Source organism: Xiphophorus hellerii, chromosome 19 (assembly GCF_003331165.1).
Source record: "Xiphophorus hellerii strain 12219 chromosome 19, Xiphophorus_hellerii-4.1, whole genome shotgun sequence".
Classification (NCBI taxonomy): domain Eukaryota; kingdom Metazoa; phylum Chordata; class Actinopteri; order Cyprinodontiformes; family Poeciliidae; genus Xiphophorus; species Xiphophorus hellerii.
Genome location: NC_045690.1, coordinates 20,116,101 through 20,138,654, shown reverse-complemented (window position 1 = coordinate 20,138,654; position 22,554 = coordinate 20,116,101). Strand labels below are relative to the sequence as shown.

At 39.9% G+C, this 22,554-nt stretch overlaps 2 protein-coding genes across 3 annotated transcripts in view; both read left to right on the top strand.

Moving 5' to 3' along the window:
* The first annotated feature begins 3,964 nt into the window (after positions 1-3,964).
* On the top strand, positions 3,965-17,790 carry cdan1 (codanin 1). Of its 2 annotated transcripts, none has more exons than XM_032547163.1 (28): positions 3,965-4,102; positions 4,467-5,155; positions 5,236-5,436; positions 6,462-6,652; positions 6,882-6,998; positions 7,099-7,177; positions 7,315-7,435; positions 7,768-7,877; positions 7,979-8,068; positions 8,630-8,705; positions 8,813-9,018; positions 9,266-9,398; positions 9,481-9,624; positions 9,782-9,948; positions 10,682-10,763; positions 11,387-11,476; positions 11,570-11,624; positions 11,966-12,102; positions 12,205-12,308; positions 12,654-12,803; positions 13,357-13,420; positions 13,563-13,641; positions 13,866-14,086; positions 14,876-14,983; positions 15,066-15,129; positions 15,228-15,430; positions 16,757-16,861; positions 17,001-17,790. In XM_032547163.1, the coding sequence occupies exons 1-28, from the start codon at positions 4,025-4,027 to the stop codon at positions 17,121-17,123; spliced, it is 3,987 nt and encodes a 1,328-aa protein (XP_032403054.1). In that variant the 5' UTR covers positions 3,965-4,024; the 3' UTR covers positions 17,124-17,790. The 2 variants fall into 2 exon arrangements, with proteins under 2 accessions (XP_032403054.1, XP_032403053.1); XM_032547162.1 differs by having other exon boundaries at positions 16,754-16,861.
* Positions 17,791-18,373: 583 nt separating this feature from the next.
* stard9 (StAR-related lipid transfer (START) domain containing 9) overlaps positions 18,374-22,554 on the top strand; it is a 42,764-nt gene continuing 38,583 nt past the window's right edge. The window contains exons 1-2 of the mRNA XM_032547161.1: positions 18,374-18,654; positions 20,902-20,971. Coding sequence (XP_032403052.1) covers positions 18,608-18,654; positions 20,902-20,971 — 117 coding nt within the window. The 5' untranslated portion in view covers positions 18,374-18,607. The remainder of the gene's footprint in view (positions 18,655-20,901; positions 20,972-22,554) is intronic.

Genomic DNA, 22,554 nt, shown 5'->3' with positions numbered 1-22,554 from the left:
GAGTTAGGACAATTTCTGACCATGCGTCACATATTGACTCGAAAGGGGTACCCTGCGCGTCAACATGTGACGAGGACGGACCGTCCCATGCGTCAATATATGACGAGTTGGGAGTGAGAATGGGTTGGTATTACTGGTGAGTAATGCATGGACACAGACGTTTCTCTCAGCATGTGCCTTGGCACTTTGGGCAGCTTAAAGATTTACTATTGTTTTTTGTAATTTGGGAATAAAAGGCCAAAAAGACTTGTGCCAGCAATTAAAAAGTTAAACCTTTACATTAATCTTCATTTCTATGACCAAGGTAGCAAAACGGGCATTTTGTAGTTTTTGGACAAAGTAGCTCTTACTATTGGGGGGAGGGACAGTTTTTAGGTTTCAGGGTTGATGTATATCTATGTGTCGCTGTTTTTGGCTTTGAACAAAAGCAACCTCAAAAAACAAAAAAAAAACATCCCTCTGATAATACAGAAAATCGAGGCCATATAAACATGCATTTCACAAAACAAAACAATGCTTTAAACCTCCATGTATCCTGCACTGAAGGCCATTCCTGGCTGCTGTTTTATCAGTTTTATCTTATCTCCTCGCTACGCCTCCTTCTCCAGACCCTCCGCTTGGACGATACTGCTAACTTCAGCCTCCTTCAATTGCTACTCTTTGCATGCCGAGAAAACGCAGACACATATACCAGCTGCTGAGCAAAAGAGTCGCACAGCACATTCCATCAAGTGGTATTCTTTTAACCCAATGAGAACATCATTACCTGAATAAGTCAACAGACCTAATTCCTTAGACCCTGTGTCTTTGTGCTTCTTGTCCTGATTTGGGTCAATTATGTTGCTGCTTACAGTGTCTTGGAAAAATACGGACACATCTCCAAAAGTTGTACTCGAGTAAGAGCAGCACTTCTTCAAAAATATTTTTACTCAAGTAGAAGTAACACGTAGCCGTCCGAGAATTGGAGTGACTGAACATACACTTTCAAGCCTTACTACAAATTCTCAATTGAGCTTAGGGCTGGACATTGACTAGGCCATTCTACCATGAATATGATTAGATTTAAATAGTCCATTGTAGTGTCCAGTCTTTTGCAACCTAATCCTTGTTTTCCCTTCTGGGCTGCTCTGGATTTAGTTTTATTAACCCACGATCAATGTCCTGCTAAAAAAAAATATCCGCACCATCATGATTCACCATGGGAATTGTGCTACAATGGGAGATGTCATCATATAGTGCATTACATTTGGATTTTATGTGATTTTATTTGGCCTGCATTTGTATTCAAATATCATGTTTTGATATTTATTCTGATGCCGCTAAATAAGATCCAATGTGACTGTCGCTCTAAACATTTGACAAACAGTATGCATATTTTTGCAAGGCACTGTACATGATGCTGTTTTTAGCAGTGCGTTCCATTAATATGATGCACAAAATGGAGGAAATTGTAGTCGCATGAGATCCTGTGTAATGGGATGCTGCTATACATAAGGACAAAGACAATAGTGATATTGCCAAATATTTTGATGGCTCGAGCTGATATGCAGCTCGTTCGCAGATGTGAAGTGGTCCTGCTTCTTTCGACTCGTGCAGATTAGTCTCACCGAGCAGCTCTGATGACTCATCCCGAAGGCGGACAGCGTTCAGTCAGAACAGCCTTAATGCCTCTTCCTTGCCCCTCTGTATATATAGCGAGGGATGACTGAGCCTTGTCTGTGCTGGAGATCGTTTCATCACTAGAGCAAAAACTGAGTATTCCTTTCTTCTCTCCTGTCCGTACGTGCTACCGTTCCTCTGAGATCCAGAAAAAGAAAAAGGGAAAAAAAGAAAACTTTTGTGTGCAAAACCACCCTGAAATGTACCTGTATTACACAAATTAAATAAGAAAAACTTGGGGGGGGAGCTGGTCAATCTCCGTGGCGTGTGTTTGTAGTGATTTTTATTTATTTATTTTTTATTATTTTTTACATCCAATATGTGAACTGTCCCGCGTCGACTCGCAAACATCGAAGTACCCTCAGCTTTTAAAATTCATTACGCAGACTTTTAATAAATACCTGTAAGATATTCAAAGTCATATTTAAATTGAAAAAAAACAACAACAGTGTTGTAAAAAAAACAATAACATATGCTTCAATGAGAGGAAGGCACAGATGCTAAACAATGCTGCTGGTTTTCTATGATAATCAGATTTCTTCATGGTTTTTATTATTAATGCATAGAAGTGGTGTGTAGTCGTAGTGTTAAGTGTTTCTGTCCAAGTTAGATTTCCTTTGTTCCCTTTTGAAAGTGACTCGCAGGTTGAAAGGTGCCATTTTGTTTGGTGTTAGTGGTTCCTTCTACACACAGACCAAAAGAACAAACTGCTCTGTTCTGGTTTTCGTTTTCTTCTTCGAAAAGTGAGATAAAATAAAAACACTGTTCATGCCACAACATTAGAATACTTGTCAATGACTTAGAAATGCTTGACTTGAATTTATTTATTGTGACACTAGCCTGAACTTTATTTTAAATTCAAAAATCATGGATTTAAAAAACTTTTTTTAATATTTTTTTGCTGTAGCATATGTCATTGTTTTTGAAATGTCACTGTACAGCTTCAATGAAGGAATGTAACATGTGGGAGTTTTGCATTGTATATACCTGTAATTATTTATGTTTGATATTTTATTTGTATCATATAAATGCCTTGTACAGTGTTTCTTTAATTTTGTTTTTATTTTAGAATTATTTTGTATTTTATTTTTATAAACTGGTTATGAATAAAATAATCATTCCGCATGCAGACAGATCTGTTTGACACATTCTTGTTTAGGATTCTTGGCGCTACATGAAGAAATAATTTATACAACCCTGCTCATGCTGTGTAAAATGTAAATAAAAACCCTTACAGTAAACCATTGGACCCTATGTTAAATTACAGTGGTAGTTTTGTGTTTTGTTTTTTAATCACCTGTAAGTTAAAGAAATCTCAAAACACTTTACACAACAATCTTAACATATGCAATCACATTAAACTGTCCAGTCCAGTTCATCCTGTTATAGTTCAACACAATGCAGTCAGATTCACATTCACACACAGCTAAACAGTTCCATGCAAATATATAATACACCACAATCTGGATCAATAGACTGTGAAATTCGACTGAGCAGTATAAGGAAACAGATTGAATTGGACCTTTGTTTTGCAGCAGTACAACAAGCGAGAATTGTGCGACCCTGATCAGAACCAGGCCCGGGATGGGCCAATAATACATTTTTAAAAAGTTTAAAACTAAAAACCTGTTTTTTAAAAAAAAAAAAAAAACGAATGTAAACGTTTGGTATTTCATTCTGAAAAAGAAAATGTATAAAAAATAAAGTAAACTTTTACAAATATTTTTCGTTTCTATTCTTTCGTAAAAATAATCATGTTTGACTTCTATTTTTGTTATTTTTAGGGTTTTGCAGCCTTACGGAGAAGCCTTACGTGCAGTTCTTCTGTTGCTACCTAGAAACTACGGAAGCCCCAATCGAGCTTTGTTTAGCATATTAGGGCCTAAAGCATAAACATAGAAGTCTAGACGGTACACGAAGACACGAATCATACGTCAGCGTGGTCTCCATATTTTTAGTGATATTTTTGTAAACAAACAAATATGCAAACTAATATACTTATGTAAATAATGAAAGCCTCGATGGTATCATTAATAATACCAAATTTCAAATTAAGAAAAAAAAAATTAAATATTATTCAAATAAATTATTAACTAACACTATCTAAAATAGAGAATAAAAATGAATCTGGATTAATGTAACGAAACTTCTGTATTTCTTTTATTCGCAAAATCTTGTTTTAATTCAGTTATTCCTCTCAAATATAAACTTGCCTATCACAACATGGCGGCCCTACTCACGTATCACAACAAACCCAGTGCAGCGTTTACTCTCGTCGACGGCTGTCGAGCCTCCACTTTGACAGTACGCCTGCGCGCTCGACGACCCCGCCTCCTTCTTGTGTCCCTCAGCCGCGCAGCCCAGAATGGCGGCTCTTTTGGAATCTGTTTTGTTGCGGAAAGTGGACGTGGATAAGGTTGTTGACTGGCTGAAAAGCGTCCAGGTAGGTCTGAAACAGTTCATACCTGTATCGTAGCAACGCTGGCTTCGCTTATGTCCTAACATGGGGCGCCGTATGAGATGTCACAGCCCGCAAGTTATTGTAAACAAAACTTTTAGCTGCGGAGCTAGCTAGTCTCTATAGCTGTGGTGCGGATAAGCTAGCCAAGATGTTCTCTTCCTCCATTTGCTTCAGAGAAACTCTTCACAGTAAAAACGAAGCGAACCCTTCCCGCTCCTCTCGGTATTGCTGTATTTACTTGTGAATAGGGGCAAGCAGGCAGGTAAACAACTGTTAGCTGGGGTATCGCGAGCTAGGTCAGGTAAAGTTGTTTACACTTAGTTTCGTCTTTGTCTCTCGTCAACAGGAGGGCGAAAAGCTGTCGTTCAGCGAACCTCAGCTGGCCGTTCAGAAACAAGAGTTTGTCCCTTTCCTCTTAAATTTCCTGCGAGAGCAGAGCAGCGACGCCCTGACTAATGGTCCTGCAACACCAGCCAAGACCCCCAGCCGCCCCAGACCCCCCGCACAGACTCAAGGCTTCTCTGACAAAGCATCATGCAGGTCTGCAGGGAGTGGACTTGGATCTCGCAGTGCCAGTCGCGTGCAGCTGTTCTCTCCCGCTACCTCTGCGTCACCTGGAAATGAGTCGGATGCTGTTGGTCAGTCAGGACTAAGTGGAATCAGTGCCTTCGGCAGCCCCCCCTGGTCTACAGGGTGGAGTCCTGCCTCAAGGCCATCGGGCTCTGAGCGCAAGCATGCCCAGAAAGTTTGCCTCGGTGACTACATGGTTTCTCCCCCGGAGCTGCAGAGCAGCACCAGCTCCCAGCCACACAAAGGGCGCAAGAAGAGTGCTGGCAGCACACCGGTCGGAGGGCAAACAAGACACGGAGGCGGGCGTGGAGGCCCTCAGAGCGATGAGGCTGGTGGGAGGCGATCAGCAAGAGGCGGAGGGCATGGCAGGATGAGCGAGCAGGTTTCACCTTCAACTCCAGCTCTTCTCAACTTCAACAACTTGGAAGACTTCCCTCCAGTCGGGTCGTCTCCCGTTTCCTCCGGGTGAGTTAAACGCTTCTCCCGAAAACTTAAAACCGTCATTGAGGTTTGAATGTGTCTCATAGCTTCTGTTACCTTTCCAGGACGTCCAAGCCATCCAGAAGAATAAACCCGACGCCGGTCAGCGCAGACCGGCCTCACTCTAAACCAAAGACGTGTTTCACCTCCACGCCTCTCCAGACGGCTACCAGCCCTTCACTGGGAGTGGAGCCGCTTGAGGGATTGACAGCAGTAGGGAGTCCTATGAGCCTCAAAGAGGAGAGAGAATTACTCAAAAGGGAAAAGTAAGCTCACGAGTGTAGTAGTGGTTTTCAAATGCAAAAGATGAAGTAGGTGTGTTTTGTTACTTTGACATCTGACCATCCTATTGTAGTTGTACTTCAAAAGTTGGCACACCATGTGAACGTTTTCCTAGTTTGTCTTATTGTAACTGCAGACTTCTGTTTTTATTGGTATTTTATATGCATATTTATTCAACCACATTTTGCTGCTTTTGTATCCATCCATCCAACTCTGAAGGTTTGTCTAAGCATTTTTATCAGTTCAAAAATACTTGTGGGCCTAAAACAAAACAAATTTTTTAAAACTAAAATCACCAAAAATGAACTAAACTGAACATGAACTGTTTTAATTTTAAAAATTCTGATTTTTTTTTTTTTTGTAGGAACGGAATCATAAGTGCAAAACGTCAAATGGGTTTTGCACATTTTTTTGCTGGTTAAATGAAAGGCATCCAGTTTGCTTATTATTTGGAAAAATATTTTGTCTGTTCTCGGCAATAAAAACGGGATATAGTTCAGTCTTCATTTGAAAACACTTTCTACATTTAGTCAACTTTTATTACAGTTATTAAAAGCAGACTTGTTTTCACCAAGGCCTACCTTAGAGCATAAGTCAATGTGTAGACGACGTGCTTTTAATCTGCCATGAAAATAGAAGAAAACCAAAAACCAGAAAGCTTGGAAAAGATGATCAGATGTTTCGTCTGACATTTTTTATGATGTCAACACAAACCTGTGAAGTCTTTGCAGAATATTTGGTGAAGTCTGACTTTTTTCCCCACCGCATTTAACTTGTAGAAAACAAATGCGCTGCACATTTTCTTACATTTTCTTTGATTAGATGTTAAGAGAAACTTGCATCTTTTTCCATCCACATCCATTTCATTAGTCTATGACATAGAATCTTAAAAGAATACAAAATTTGTGGTTGCAGCATGACAAAACCTGAAGAAGTTCAAGTTGTAGCCATTGTATTTATTAGTTATGACTCGTTAAATGCCACTTTGTTAAAATGTTTCTGTTTGTAGGACAAAGCTTGCCCAGCAGGCCGCCTCCCTCCCTCCCTCCTCTCTGGATCCCTGTACTCCTACCAAGACAGGAACTGGGGCAGAATCCAAAGTGACCCCCGACCCCCAGATGACGTGTCCTGAACCATCCAAAGTCACCTTCTCCTCAGACCTAGATGTTTTGGCTGAGCTGTACTGCACCTGCATTTCAGGTAAATGACCACAGGATGGTGGTAACGACCTAAGCATTCGAATTGGTCCTGCTGGAAACTTTTTTCCGCATTATTTATTATTAAGCATTATACTGGTGTTTTCAAAGGGAAAGTAGCTTAACTGATTAAAAGGAATTAAAGTAAGTTGACAAATGTTAAGAATTCTGTTATGAAAAATAAAGCAAATAGAAGTTTTTAAATGTTTTTTTTTTTTTTTATGTCCTCACAGAAAACCTGGTGCCAAACCTTTTCCTGGAGCTTTTCTTTGTGATGCAGTTGTTAACATCCCGGTCTCTTCACACACATAACGATGAAGATCAGTTGAGTTTGTGTTCGGTAAATTCAGGTGAGAACTAGACCTATTGACACAGAGATGAACCAAATGTTGAATCTTTGAAAAATTATTAAACAATTACTAAAATTGTTTTTCTGTTGTTTTTTTGAAGATGTCTTGGAAAGATGCTACCTGAGACAAGTACACAATTGTGTGTACTTTGCGGTGAAAGTTTTGGAAAATCAATTTCAGTGAGTGTTTGTTTTTGTCTTTCAATGTGTTATTATCTACTTTAGCCTTTACATCAAGCATATCTATCTAGTCTGATTCACGTCTAAATACGGAGCTTTTAAATGTTTGGGGTTTTTTTTCCATTTAATTTCCACAGGTTGGTCGCTCATTTGGACAAATGCACCTTACGCCTACTGGCAGAGAACGAACGGGTCGCCTCTTTCTCTCCAGATCTTAAAGACCGCCTCTCTCAGGCTCAGAGCAGAAGCACAGCCAAGGTAGGGCATGTACCGAACAGCTGCTGGGTGTGGTCGTATTAAATTGTATCCTTAAGATTCGGCGCTGTTGCACCTGTGCATAAAAAATACGAACGGGACTCTTTCTGTTGTATAAATATATTTTCCATTCAGGACCGTATTCATAAAGTGTTGGGATTCTGATCCTGTGCTTAAGACGAGCAGATTTCCAAGCCTAATACAAGGCTATTGTAAAAAAATATTGAAAGAAAATAAAATTGTTTTGAGAAATGGTCTTAGAGTGAAATATGTCCAACGAGCATATCTCAAAGCTGAAGATTTTAATGATGTCATACTTTATGTGTCTATTCCAGCTCTCTCCTTCAGTGTCAACTTTTATCCACTCAGTCCCGTTCCAGCCTGCTACTGACAATCGTTCCAATTTCGGGAGCGACAAGGCTTTCCACACCTTTAAGAAACAGAGGTACATCCCAGCTTTTAAAAAAAATAAATAAATAAATTTGTAAGCTCAATTTAAAATGTCCACACCCTGTAGATCCAATAGCATTTTTTCTTTCCTCTCAGAGATATTTTTTATGAAGTGCTTCGAGAATGGGAGGACCTTCACAAGGAGCCGGGCTGGAACTTTGATGCCGCACTTGGAACCAAAATCAGGCAAGTGCAGTCAATTGTTGGGTTGTTTATGATCTTTCAGTGAATCAAATCTAATTATTAGGAATGTCTTCATCTGTTTTGTTTTTCTGGTCCCTGTTACCAGTAAGGCATTTGCAAATGTAGACAAATAGCTTCTATATACGTCAAAACTCAGTAGATTTAAAATCCAATAAAATAACACTCTGCATTTCATCGTTATAACATCCAACTAAACTTTGCACACCAATGATATTCTGAATACACTTGTGTCTCTCTTTCTAAGTGCTAAGCTAACGACTATAGCATGTTTGCTCTCGGTCTTGATTAGACTCGTTGATGATTCGGCTCAGAACATACTTCACCAAATTGTGGCTAGCCTTTAATACAATTTTGTAAGCCATACACATGAAAAAAGCTGTTATATTTTAAATTTATCTGCACAACTCGCAGAAAATCAGACCGTGTAGCAGATACCTGTACCAGGACTTGAGTTTAGTCCACAATCGTGCCTTAAATGGACCGTCACTTCTAATCAGGCTTTAAAAATCGCATTCCATGGTAACGATGTCTCTTCTTCTTCAGAGGAATGATGAGCCAACTGACTTCTGCCGGAAATCACTCTCACTTTGCTCGTCTGTTTTTGAAACAGCTTGTTCAGGTAGACCAGTGCCTCATTAAAACTTCACAATTTTTAGTTGTGTTCCACCTTTTTTCTAGCTTACTTTCTACAACAGCACTAAGCTCTTAAATCTGGCCCTGTCACAGATGTGTAAAGGCCCCCGAACGAGCACGCTGTCAGTAGATACAACCGACGCTGACCTGCTGGGCATGCTGGGAGCTGATAGCCTGGGTCGTCTCAAGCGTCTGGAGGAGCGTCTCATTCAGCCTCACAGAGTTGTCGGTCCCTGTCCTCCTCCGTCCTTTCCTGGTCACCAGGAGTTCTTCAGGGACTTCATACAGACAGCCAGCTGGTGAGGAAGCAAACACCACCGTCTCTTAATTTCACATTAAAAGGCAACTCCAAGAGGATTAGGCCTGTATGGAATAATGGGTGAATGAATAAATAAAAAAAACACGTATGAGAAATTTCAATACTTTACAGATCAAATATTAAATAAACGTAAAAAAATTCAACTAAGATAATGAAATAATGTTTTTTGGGTTTTTTTTCTAAATTTGCAAGGTTTTTTTTTCCTAATTGTCTGTCTTGGCTCTCAGCTGCCAGATGAACCAGCACCTCCAGGATAGGCTGTGCCAGCAGCTCCTCCATCTGGATGAGGTGTCCATCCTGCGTCCTTCTGCGTCCGTTGGGGAGGGAGAGGAGGAAGAGGATGGCGATATGGAGCAACAGGTATTCCATTTATGAGCTTTCTTTACAAACACGTAGTGCTTTTTGCAGAATGTTTCCACCCTGTACTTGGCTCTCTTTTCAGGATGAGAAGCAGCGGTTTTCCTCTGTGCTGCTCCTCGCTCGTCTTCTGGCAAAGTTCCTGGGATTCATCTCCTTTCTCCCGTACCAAACATCAGAGAGACCCTCCAGAGAAATACAGGAAGCATCTGTAGCCCTACGCAGCAAGGTCATAAAAATCATGCCTGTAATTTTCAATTAAAAGCCGATATTAATGAGACTTTTTTTTTTGTTTTCCTTCGTTAAGTAGTTTTAACTCAAATGTTTACATTTTGTTTTCTGTTGCTATGGATTTCAGGAAAAATGAACATGTTTTCCCTCCACAGAGTGTTCAGGTGCTGGACGTTTGTGCTGTCTTGAGTAACAGCGTGAGGAGGCGGCGCACCATTTTGACCGTGCCCTGGCTGGTGGAGTTCCTCTCCATGTTGGACTTCATCGGACCTTTGCTTCTCTGCTACAGGGTGGCTCTGGGGACATTGCTTCTGCTGTACAGGTCTGATTCTCCTCATTTTTAAGTGGCTTTATAGACCAATTAAAAGGATACCCTCAATAAAAATTGGCTGCTAAAGTTTTTTGACTGTTAAAGTACGGATCTACAGTGATTTTATTTTTTTTAAATATACATTTGAGTTTTACTCCTTTTTTCAATATTTGCGGAAAAATAATCAGAATTTCTGAAAATAGTGAGTTTCTTTATATCAAAATGGCATCATAAGTGGTTGTATTGGTTTTCCAGTTTGTAACAGAACCCACATATCTTTTTTAATCATTAATTTAAAAAAACAAGGGGCGAATATTTGTTACCTAACCTTACATCAGGCTTGTTAAAAGGGACTTCTGACTCGTAAACTGGGCCCGATTTAGATGGCAGTCATCACTTGACATTCTGCTTCGCTCCTAATAAAAACGTCACAAATCACATGCTTTAATTTAAACACACTGAATCTAATTAAGGATAATCCACTCTGGATTTTACTGCTATAAATGTGTCAGATTTTGACATACAGATGTTCTCAGTGGTTCCAGATGCCAAAAATAAGCTGTGAAATAGTCCTTCACCTCACTGCTGAACTGGTACTGGAACATCAGCACTGATATGTGTTGCTTCATGACATATGATAATGCCTAATGTTATGAAAATCTATAAAAAAAAAAAAAGTGAGTCTGGAAAAAAAAATTTAAAATGAAAACTTGAATTTTTTTTAAATTTTTTTTTCCACTTGTAGGCGGCTGCAGCTGAACCGACACGGAGAAATGTGTTACCTAAACAAGCTGCTGCTGGTGTCGGTGTTGGGATGGCTCTTCCAGGTGAGCTGCAGCATGCTTCACCACAAAAGAGCACGTTTGTGATTCCGAAAGGTTTCCACGTAACCTGGAACAGCATGAAATTTGGTTTAGGTGTGCTCCAGATTTAGGTAACTGTGCAAAGAGAAAACGGTGCAGGTAAATATGTCTGTATGCTCAGACTTAGTCTCTATCAGTTTGCCTGAAACAGGGGTTGGCAGCCTTTACAACCTTGAGAGCCAAAAAATGCTACATGAAACAAATTAGCTTACTTTAACAAAATTTTATATATATATTATTTATAAATGAAAAAAAAAAACATTTTATTCCTGTTTTTAGGTTTGAAAATCAGAAAAATCAAATCAGGAGTGAATGCATTTTTTTCAATGGAGTCTTGCATCAAAAACACGCACACTTTGCATTTAAAAGACTAAAATGTTACTTTATTAATAACATATTTATATATTCCTTACGCTAGTCTTAGCACATGTGGCTCTGGAGCTATTAATGGTTGAAAAGAATATATTCTTTCTCTACACAAGTTTATTGGAAACTTTCTTTTTTGGCAATTCTTTTTGCAAAGCCTCTTTTTCTCTTCGTTCTTCTGCTGAATAACACAGTCAAACCTTCGCCTCTAACTTGTTTAGATCCCAGTGATTCCTGAGGACATTTTCTTCACCAGTGAGTTTACTGCACTAGTCAAGGACGAGGGCAGTGCTACAGGTTCTGCTGGACTTGTGAGGAGAAATTTAATTCAGCTTTTATCCAAAACAACAACGAAAAAAGTTCACACTGGTATGTAAATGGTTATTTTTAATTTTATTCCACAGGACTGCATTCCGCTGGTCGATCAGCAACTTCTTTATACATGTTGTCCATTTCTTGGTAAGTGCATTTGTACAAGTCACTCTTAAAGACTCTTAATAGAGCATTCATGCAAATAAGCTATTTGTATTCAACCCCTTTCACTGTGATACCCCTTAAGTAAAATTCAGTGAAATCAACCAGAGGCTGCAGGTTTTCTTTTTCCTTCAGTTCTAAGTTATGACATAATATGGAAAAGCTCCCCTCCTTTTTCACAAGCTACTTTATATTTCACAGCAGCAACTTTTCATAGACTAAAGAGGAATTTGGAGTTGAACTTGGTCTTGATGTGAGCCAAGGGAGCGTAACATCCCAACGTTACAGGAGTGGATTAATGTTCTGCCCTGTTTCCGCCTGTTCAGGTGAGTTTCGTAAGCTCCTAGCTGCTTTCGTGTCGGGCAGCGCGGCCAGGAGCGGAGGAATTATCCGCAAGATTACCCCCACTTCTGCTGAGCTCAAGGGCACGCCGACCGCCAACCGATCGCAGCAGAAACTGCAGGTGAATCACCGGCAAGGAGATTCTGTGCATGCACGTATGAAAAAAAAAAAAAAAGCATGGAATTGCTTCCGAGTGTTTGAACAAAATGCCTGGTTGTGACAGGTGGACCTGGAGCAGGCCTTCTTCCACAATCAGCCTCCGTCGCTGCGCCGCACAGTGGAGTTTGTGGCCGAGAGGGTCGGATCCAACGCTGTCAAGCATATAAAGTTAGTATTGCTCCAAGGGGAAGGGGAGATTTGGTCCGATAGATGTTCAATATCACTGAAGTCATTCGACGCCAGATTCAGTGTAACTTTGACAATCCTTTATTTTGCTCGGACACGTCCTGCGGCACATCATCATTTCAAATCGGGAACGACTGAATTTAGTGATTAATCGACCCGCGAATGCGGTTCGTCGCCTACCTAAGAGGCTAAAGGACTCTCATTGATCTAACATCACCGGCACTTACAAGCTGCCCTTGTTTTTAAATGTGTTCCCTGTTTTAACTATAGATTTTAAAAAAATAATAAAAATTCTGCTTTTTCCTGTATTTTGCTGATGTTTCACAGGGCTACATTAGTGCAAGAGTTGGTTGAAAGAGGAGAGAAGATGCTACGAGACGGACTGCAGTCGTCAAACGCAAATTCTTCGAAGCTCAACGACTCCATATGTGCTCAGCTGTGTGATGTTGGCTTGGAAGCACTTGCAAAAGCCACCAGGTGCAACGGCGTGTTTTACTGTGTGGGGTTGGACGCTGATGCTTGATCGGCTTTCTGTAATTAGTGTCAAAACTCTTGTTAAAGTGGCAGGTTTTTGTGATTTAAACTATAAAACTAAGTCTGCACAGCTTTAAACTGTGTTTTTATTGAGTAATTGTTAATATTTTGTTATTGTTATTGGTAGATCTCAACCAGTACCGGCTAGAAACTCCTGTAGCTCCTTCAGTGTTGTGTCATCCTCTTGGCAGCCTGACTAGTTACCATCTTATCTTTTAAGCAGTGTTAAGGAAATATACAGTTTCTGTTCTCTTTTTTTCTGTCTGACATAGTGAGAATATTTTTATCCTTTGCAACTACTCTGGAAGCAATTCGCTTCAGTTAAAGGATGCAACTATCAGCTGAGCTTTGTTTCATTTCACCGTTTCATTTCCACGCCACCAACTGTTGCAAAAACAGGACTCTGGAGCTCAGCTGCATTATTATATGTCACATCGCTGGCATCTTGCATTTGTGGTGATGCTTTTCCGTTTTGTTTTGTTTTTTTTAAATACAGATTTTGCAATGAGAAGAGCCCTGATGCCATACGTATACTCCTCCCTGTCGAAACCACGCCACCGGTAATTGCTGAAATGATTTTTTTTTTGTTTTCTCCAAATTTTGAAAATGGAAAAAGTGAAAAAAAAGTGTTTTCATTTACATGGATGGATGGCCATTTGTTGTGGTAATTTTCAACGTTTGTGAACATCCCAACACTGACAGGTCCTGACTACGTCTGAAAACATCACCCAACGCCTGGCTGCCGAGAAAGCCTGCAGCTGGCTTTCTGCCAACATTACAGGTAACGGCTCTGTTAAAATCCAGTGCAAATTGCTTCAGATTGTAGCGTTCCTCATATCTTTGTCCACATCCACGTTTATAAAATGTTTTTTTTTTTAAAAATGAGTGAAAATCTCTGGGCATCTATTTTACATCAACTCAAATTCTTGACTTAAAACTGGTTGGATTTCCTAATTAAAATCCAACCCTGCCCTCATTTAATTTTTTTTTTTTTTCTTTTTAAAGCACTGATCAGGCGTGAGTGGAAGAGCAGGTATGACCGCGTGAAAAAGGCTCTGGGCAGTCCAGTGGCTCCGGACTCTGTGGATGCGGACAGCGCTGTGGTTGAACTGGTCAGGCAGGGCCAGATGAATACTCCCAGGAAGAAACAAGAGAGAGCGATGTCTTGCCCTCCGCTTTGTAAACACAACGCTTCCCTCCCCTCGGACGTCCTCATTGAGATTAAGGCATGTCTTTTGTCTTTCTTCACGACGCTCCTCAGCTGCCTTTCAAAAGTATTTACAGCCCACGATGGGAAATTGTTCCTTTCGACAACAAACTTTGTGTTTTGTTGGGATTTCACGTGGCGGATCAAGTCACTTTGAATTTGAAAACTTGGAGCCGTAGCAATTAATCGCAACGAAAATCGTCAAACTAATTTAGCAATCAGTTAATCATTATCTGGAGTATACAGATTCAAAAAAAGAAAATTGCTGAAAGAACATGGTCAGAGCAGTAATTAAGTCAAAATTGTACAAAAATGTATACATTTTGCATCCAAGATTAAAAACAACAAAACTTTGTAAATACGTTTTACCCAAAACTGCTTAAGTGCAGTAGTTTTAACCTCAACCAGTTCAAATTATGTAAAAAAAAAAAATTAAAATAAAGTCTCTTATTATACATCTTTTGTTGTCCAATTAGTTTAAATTTTTTATCTTCTTATTTAAAAAAGGAGCTTAATTATTTGCATTTTTCAATGTATTTTTAATATTGCATTAAAAATAGACAGAATATTTACAGAAAGTGACACTTTTTTTTATCTGATTAATCACCAGAATAATCGGTAGATCAATCAATTAATTGATAACTAAAATAATTGCGAGCTGCAGCCCTAAAATCACTGATTGATTACTTGCTTTAAATCTTGAAAATTTGACCTCTTTCTCTTATGAAGACCGTTGTGTGAGCGGTTTGTTTGACTCCGATGTAAAAATGAAGATCTGGCAGTCAACCGGAGTTTGTTCCTGATCCAGGAGTTGCTGAGCATCGCGGTGGGACCCAGAACGGACGAGGAGCTGCCGACCGGCCCGCAACTCAAAACACTGCTTCAAAGAGTTGGGAACACATTAGAGTGCAGAAAGGTAGAGGAGAAACAAACGTGTAACCAAAACAGCCATGCTGTACGAAGACCTCACTCTTTTTTTATTTTTTTTCGCAATTCAGTTTCTAACGGCTTTGTCGGAGCAAATGCTTCAGAACAGTACCGTGCTGCTCGCCTGCAAACTGGGTGAGAGATTTGAAGCAGTAGCCACGGCCCGTATCATGGAGGCATAATCTGCACTGCTTAACATATCTCTGCGTTTACTGCTGTTTGTGTGCGCTTAGTGTCTGGAGAGCTGCCGGTGCGTTCTTCGTCACGGTGTGGCGGGGTTGCTGCGGATCCCGGCGCCGGGTCAGAGCCCTCGGTGTCAGATGTTCTGGAGCAGCTCGCTGAGCTGTGGGAGAGAAGCTGCTGCTCCTCTGCCCCGCTCCATCAGCTCTTCACCCCGCTCACCGTGGCCGCTGTGCTGAAGGCCAGCGACACAGAGGTATGTTAAACACTGATTTATACACTGCGTTCTCATAGCTTTTTAAAAAAATATATTTTTTATTAAAGCTGTTTCAGAGTGTAACATTTGGTTCTGTTAAAATATTTATACTGCCTTTAGAGAGTTCTTATAACTTGAGAGTGTTTTGCTCAGGTTTAATCAATGAAACCTTTTCAAGAGGCTGAGTGTGTCCTCTATACATACATTCGACCATATTCTTTTAAATAGATATGTAACTCTCAGAAGGTCCAGTTGATTCCCATCCATCAACTGAATATCCACAACCTATTCTCAGTGTGGTCAGATAAAATAGGTCAGGTAGGTTTGCCAAAATTATTTCTATTTGACAAATGACAGAATAATGAGAATACTCGTATATGAGAAGTATGCAAGTTCACGGAAGCCGATTATTGTGCCTTCAGACGATTTGTGAAAGGCCAGATGATGACGGTTGTGGATGTATTTTAGGGCAGCACCTCATACTCACTGCTTCCTGGTGTGGCGTCATGGAAAAATGAAAGAAACTCCAGTCGGATATCAAAAAGAAATGTGCTCACCTCCACAAATCTGGTTCATCCCCAGTTACTTTTCTTGCAATTTTGTGAGCATCAGCCTCAGAAAAATAACTAAACAACTTGAAGAGCTGGCTTGAGACTTCTATTGTAACCATGTGAATTGGTCAGATAAGACTAACATTGAGCTTTTTAGCAACAAATACTCCAGGTGGGTTTGACTTGACCCAAAAAAAACCACTGAACCTGTGGATAATCATCCCATACCAACAGTTACATATAGGGGAGAACCTATGATTCTATTCCTTAGGCCCCCTAGTCTAGATCATTATCATAAACCTGAAACGGGTTTGTGACTGGGTCAGGGGATTGACCCAAAATATAAAGCTATGTCAACACGAAAATGGTTTTACTTGATACGCAATCCGTGTTCTTCCATAAAAAATCTTGGTCTCTAGTTCTGAATCCTATTGAAAACTCAATGGATGTATATAGTGATCTACTCTATTCCCTTTGCATATGTCTACCTTATAAATGTACATTTAAAACCAGAAGCTTATTTTATAACATGGGACTTTTTTTCCCTCTAATGAATAAAGGTACTTTAATTAAACATTGGATCGTTGTCAAATTTTCATTATAAATCCATGTAATATGCATCTAATCCCTGTGTCCCGAACTCTATCACAGAGTCTCCAGCAGGTTCCAGTAATTTGTGTGATTTATCACATCTGCCTTAGGTTTTTAGTTGCATTTTTTTGTCGATTGGAAGCGGCGAACGCATCGTGATGCATTTCGCCTGTCTTTTTAGAAGAAGAACTACCTGTTCCTCGTTAGGAAGCTGGTCGACAAAGGGGTATTGAACGAGGAAGAAGTCGAATCGTATTGGAGGAAGCTAACAGACCTGACCTTGCCAGCGGTGAGAGTCCATTGTTCTTTTTTTTTTTTTTTTTTTAAATCAAAGATTCCTTTGGAAGTCTTTCTTTCCTATTGATTTTGACCTTTTTGACCAATTTACGCATTTCTTCATCACTTCTCTCTCTCCTGCTTCTTTCCAGAAGCTGATTGAGAACTTCCAGCTGCAGTCGCAGTGCATAAAGCTCTCATTGCCTCTGGCCGAGATGCAGTCGCGCTTAGACATGCTGCAGGTCTCGCACCAGACAATAGAGGGAGCAACCTGACAACAATCATACGCAGTATATTCCACAAACAACTTGTATGCTTTCACCACAGTGTCTTATGTCAAGTCTGTGCATGTTTTCTCCAAGACCGTGATTTTTTTTTTTTGTTTCCTCTTTAGCCTTTTAACATGTCACCTTATGAAGTCATGAAATTATATGCAAAGATTCAAGTAGCAAACAGGAATCCCTGTGAGTTAACGCCAGTATTGATGAAACACGTAATTTTTCATTTCAAATTTTAGAAGAACACCATGAGATTAAGCTTAATCAGACTTTTATGTCTTTGGGACTAATACTAAACCAAGAATAGTAATGGTAAACAAAGATAATTATTTTATCATACAAAAGATTTTTGCAATTTAGATGATTGTTTTAAAAACAGGAAATTTGAATGATGTCAGGTGAAGCTGAAAAGTACAAATATTACAGGTTTTTAAATGTAAATGCAATTTGAGACAGTAAGTAGCTTAGCACTTTCACGTATTGCCTTTGACCACATGAATAGTGGTTATGAGTTAATTTCATGAATGCATCTACCCGCGTTTGTGATTGCTATTGTTCATGTTGAACAGCGATGTATTCCGAGAATCTTTTAAACTGAAAGGTTTAATGTTGGCACAGAATGAAAATATTAATAAAGATGTATTCCCGTGTGCAGCAGCTGTAATTTGGCGTCTATGCTTTCCTTTTGTTTTCAATCGGGTCGGGAATAAAAAAATAGTTTCATTACTGCTGAGCTTATACACAGACTGAAGTAGTATGGGATTTGATTTAAGCATTTTAGAGATAGGGGGAAAAGGAAAATGGGTTATGAGGAAATATTGGCGTTTTCTGGCTTTAATCTATCCATCTATGAAACCATCCATCAATTTCTGTCATCTATCCATCCATCATTCATCACCCATGCATTTCTCCATCCACTTATCAGTTTTCTTTCTTTTGAATAAATTTATTGTGAATTCTTGTATTTGTACTTTTAAGTTATTACTATTATTATTATTTAAAAAGGACAGAACGCTGGAAATGTAAAGCAGGATAAGTAAATGCTTTTGGCATGTCAAATATTAGAGAAGGAGAGAGACGCACATGCAGTTATTTTCACAAATAACTAAGATATTACCGCCAGATATACTGTTGAAAAACGCAAAACAGTTACGATTCAAATCCTAACAGACAACTCATTCAGATTTAAATATGGCTTAGAGGGAGGGGTGTTTAGCAGCATCTCGTCCCTCCCCTTCCATGTCTGTCCAGGAGGAAGTTCCAGTTCTCCGCGGAGAGTTCTGGAGAGATGCGGCGGGCGGTTCGACCTAAAGCGGGACAGCAGTTCAACAGGACGGCTTGAGCTGTGACTTTTTCCCGCTCTGCCGCTTTTCTCAAACTAACATTTCACCAAACTCGGCATGGTGACGGGAGGTCCGCTAGTTTTCCCCCACTCCGTCCCAGCCAGCTGCTGAGCTGCGTCGAACCAAGGCGGCCGCATCATGGCAAACGTTAAAGTCGCCGTACGGGTCCGTCCTCTCAATGCCAGGTAAGTTGGCTCATTTATTAATGTTTAAATCACCCACGCCTGATATATTTGCCTTTTCTAGACTGCTGTAGTCTTCTTCCTCTTTGTGAGTAGGTGTAGTGAGTGCTGTCAGAGGTGGAACATTCCTCATGTTGTGTATCATTAGTCCTGCCATACTTTTTTCGTGCGTCACTTTCGTGAACAACTGGTAAGTTAGCTGGTCAGTTGGTGGTAACAAGTGGTGCAGATGCCCGAGTTATTACTGTGGCTGTCAGTGAGTCTGAATTCACTCATTGTGTTGAATAAGTACGTTTCTGAGTAGAAATATTAGGACTTTAAGGTTATTAAATTGTATACTTTAAACGGTATCGGGGAAGTAACCAGTGGCTTCAAAGCTAATTGATTTTTATATTGACTTTAGTTGTTTTTAATATGTTGGCAAAATGGCCACCAGGTGGAGGGTTCACGCGTAGCTTCTTTAGTGTAAGCGATTTATGCTAATTTTCCTCTTTTTTTTAAATTAGAATAAAAATGTCATTCTTACTTTTATGAAAATACTTAATAGTTATATCTGCTTAATAAATAGATTTTTTTTGTATAAAAATGTTAATGTCCCCTTGAACTATGAAAAAAAACACAAAAAATAAAGTTTTTGGTGTGCTGTTGAACTTAAAATTCGTCCACTTAAGGTCTCAGTTAAACTAAGGCCTAAAGCTTTTCTTTTTTTGCTGTATCAAAGAATAGATTTTTTTAATATTAGGTTTGAATTATACAGCCAAAAATTGTCTGAGGCTGTGAAGTTGCTTTGCTCTCCTTTGGACCTTCTTTGACTTTATCAGGAATATTGGTGCAGGATGTTGAATAAAAAGGTTTCTTAGCAATGCGTGGAGTTTCTTTGAACTCTTGCAGGATTGCTTTGGCTGTAGGAAACTACCGTTCCATAACAAAGCATTAATCCTGCAAAGAAAGACAGGGTGAATAATTGTTTGAGTTGGACACCCTCCTACTTTGCATAACAAAAGGATGATCTATACCAAATGTGCAGTGCTCTATAATGCAAATCTGTCCTTCCTGAGTTACTGTATGATTGTGATGTTCTCACTGTTCTCTGCTCTGTTTGTGAAGCAAAGGATGTGTATCCTTCCTTATATTTTTACCACTGCCACCAACCTTTAGTTGTGTTTCTCATTCACAAGTGTGTTACTCATTGTTTTAGCTGACCAGTAGGAAGCAGTGGATGCCTCCTGGGAATATGGGTAGCTTCTCACATCCATAAAAAACATGGAAACTGGATTTCTCGTTCGTTTTCTTTTTCTTTCTTTCTTCTTCTTTTTTTTTTTTTTTTTACAGTTTAATGTTTTCCACTCAAAGAGTTCTTCCCCTCCACGCTGTTTAGAGCCTGACATTCAAGGTTGGCGGTTTTGGGTTGGGCCTCTGCTGGAGTTAGCAAAATGAGTTCCACGTGCTGAAGCACAAGGAGAAAACTACCTCCTGGTTTGACCCGGCCTCCCCCATCCCGACCGAACGACCGACAACGGAGTGTTTGCACCGCAGCCGTCATCGCTCCTAGAGATCCGAGTTCTCTCAGCTTCGTATTGCATTTGGTTTCCTTTGTGTTGCATCAGTCCAGCTGCTGAAGCACACACAGCTGGGATGATACACACCCACACGCGCACTCCCTGGTTCGGAGTGTGCACACATTTTTTTTTTTTATTTCTTCAACTTTGTGGAAACAGCTCAAAGCTACCTCACCAGTGAAAGTCTCTGAAGAGCACGGGGGTCTGTTTTCATTCGAATTTGAAAGTGGTCAGTCGGACTCTTGTTTGTCGATTCCATGGATCACACACACAAAGATTCATTTGCTGTCATGTGATGACCTAAGTGAGGGGGAACTCGCCTAAATGTATCTGGACACCCTCTCTGTTATGGGAATCTCAGTAAAAAAGGAGAAATTTAAACCTATTTAAAAATAGTAAATCTGGTAATGATAAAGTATGAGCCTACGGGGAAATGTTCTCGACCCTTTGTCCGGTTTGTTGCTAGAATTGGAGATGCTGATCCCAGCAGTACCATTTCAGCATATACAACTTGTAGATCTAATCTGACAAAAATGTGTAATGGTTAAACAGCATAAATGCTTTCACAAACCTCTTGTCCGTCTACATTTTCTCTGAACTCTAATCAATCTCTCCACTTTCGTCAGCATTCTGCGCATACACTCGCACCTAAATTGCCTCCAATCGTTTTACGGTTTCATCTCATCCACAGGGAGAGCGCCGATGGAGGAAAGCTAGCCGTTCAGGTGGACGATAAATTAGTCCGGATCCGAAATGTGAAGGTGAGTGTTTCGGCAAGAGACACCTTTTCAGATCCAGCTTCAGTTCGGAATTTCTTTGTCGATTGGATCAGATTCATTTCTGAGCCGCGACGCAGAGGGAGTCGATCACAACAACAGGATGTTTACAGCCTCGGATCAGCGTCTTCCTGCTCGACGTCGCTGGTGTTTACGGTTCATTTTGAGCTTGTGCCGACACATTTAGAGCAGCTTCCTGTCAAGCGCGTGCGGTTTGGAACAGCCACAAGCGTTATTGTTAATTAGGTGATTTAATGTAGAATCTAACTTATTAATCCTCTTGCAAAAAAAAAAACAACAGCTTTGTTGTTGATTTTATAGTAATTTAAATGCGGAATATTACCGCTTCTTTAATAGAAGTCAATTATTGACTTCTATTAAAGTCAATAATTGCAGGAGCTTCTCCGCCTTGTCACAATATCTGTTCAAGTGTCAAGATGATAAAACTCTGCTACACGTTTTCACAGGTAAAACTACCTTGGTGCTTGGTAAGCATGTGCCACTCAACCTCTTTCCTTCAAGAGAACCTGTTTTTTTTGTTTACATTTCCATTTCTAAGCACAGATTTCTGTGGAGGGGTTGGGTGTGGGGGAGTCGAAGTCTGCTGTAAATGATGTGACAAGAGACGAACCACATATGGCCTCCCTCCGCCATGGAAAAAAAAAAATCCAAACTCCACGCCTTTAGGGGGTCTCCTGGGAGTAATTATTTATGGAAAGGGGGACAGTTTTGAAGGATCTGAGGCGGAATAAAGCACAGATGACTTTTTACAGGGACTACTATAGAGAGCAAGCGATACAGGCTATAAAAAGTAATTGACTCTGATTTGAATAAAACAAGAAGGACTTTAAAAAAAGGGAGTGTTGGACAACTTTTCAGTTGTAACTTAAGAGGCTTGAGGCTTGCTCAGGATAGTTGACGTTGGCTGCCTTTCCTCTCGACTCTTCCCTCTCGCTACATGTATCCCTTGTCAGATTTCCTAAAAGCACAGAAAGGCTAAGTGGTCAATCTTTTAGGCAAGACAGATAAAACCAGCATTGTGAGTTTGGCTCTGCCTTAAGTCGAAGTCATTAGAAGAGAATCTGCTTCGATGATAAAGTCATCCAGCTCTGACCAGGGTCTTCCACAGCCTTATTTACTCTTCCTCAAAGTACTTTTCTTGAAAAATAATACTCCCACTTTCATTTAGTTTATTAGTTTTAAAAGGTTTCCTTCAAGGGAATGTTTGTGCTTTCTTGTTATGTTGATTCATTAATAGGTAAATTGCTGTTATTTTCAAATGGTAGGTTAGACAGATCCAATTTATGGAAAGTCTTAATTTAAAAAACAAAAGTTAGCTTTGTTGAATTCCATTTAAAACTTGTACAGTAACCAAATTACTTAAGTGATGACAACAAATATGGCAACGGTACGAAAGGTTTTTGACCTAAACAGCAATTTACCATCAGCATAACGGGAAACTTTATTGTCAGTGTTGCCTATGTTGAAGTGATGTTAATTTGGGTTTGATCAAATAAACTAAGGAGGCAACCCTGTAAATTATGAATGAAAGCTCTATGAATTTAAGT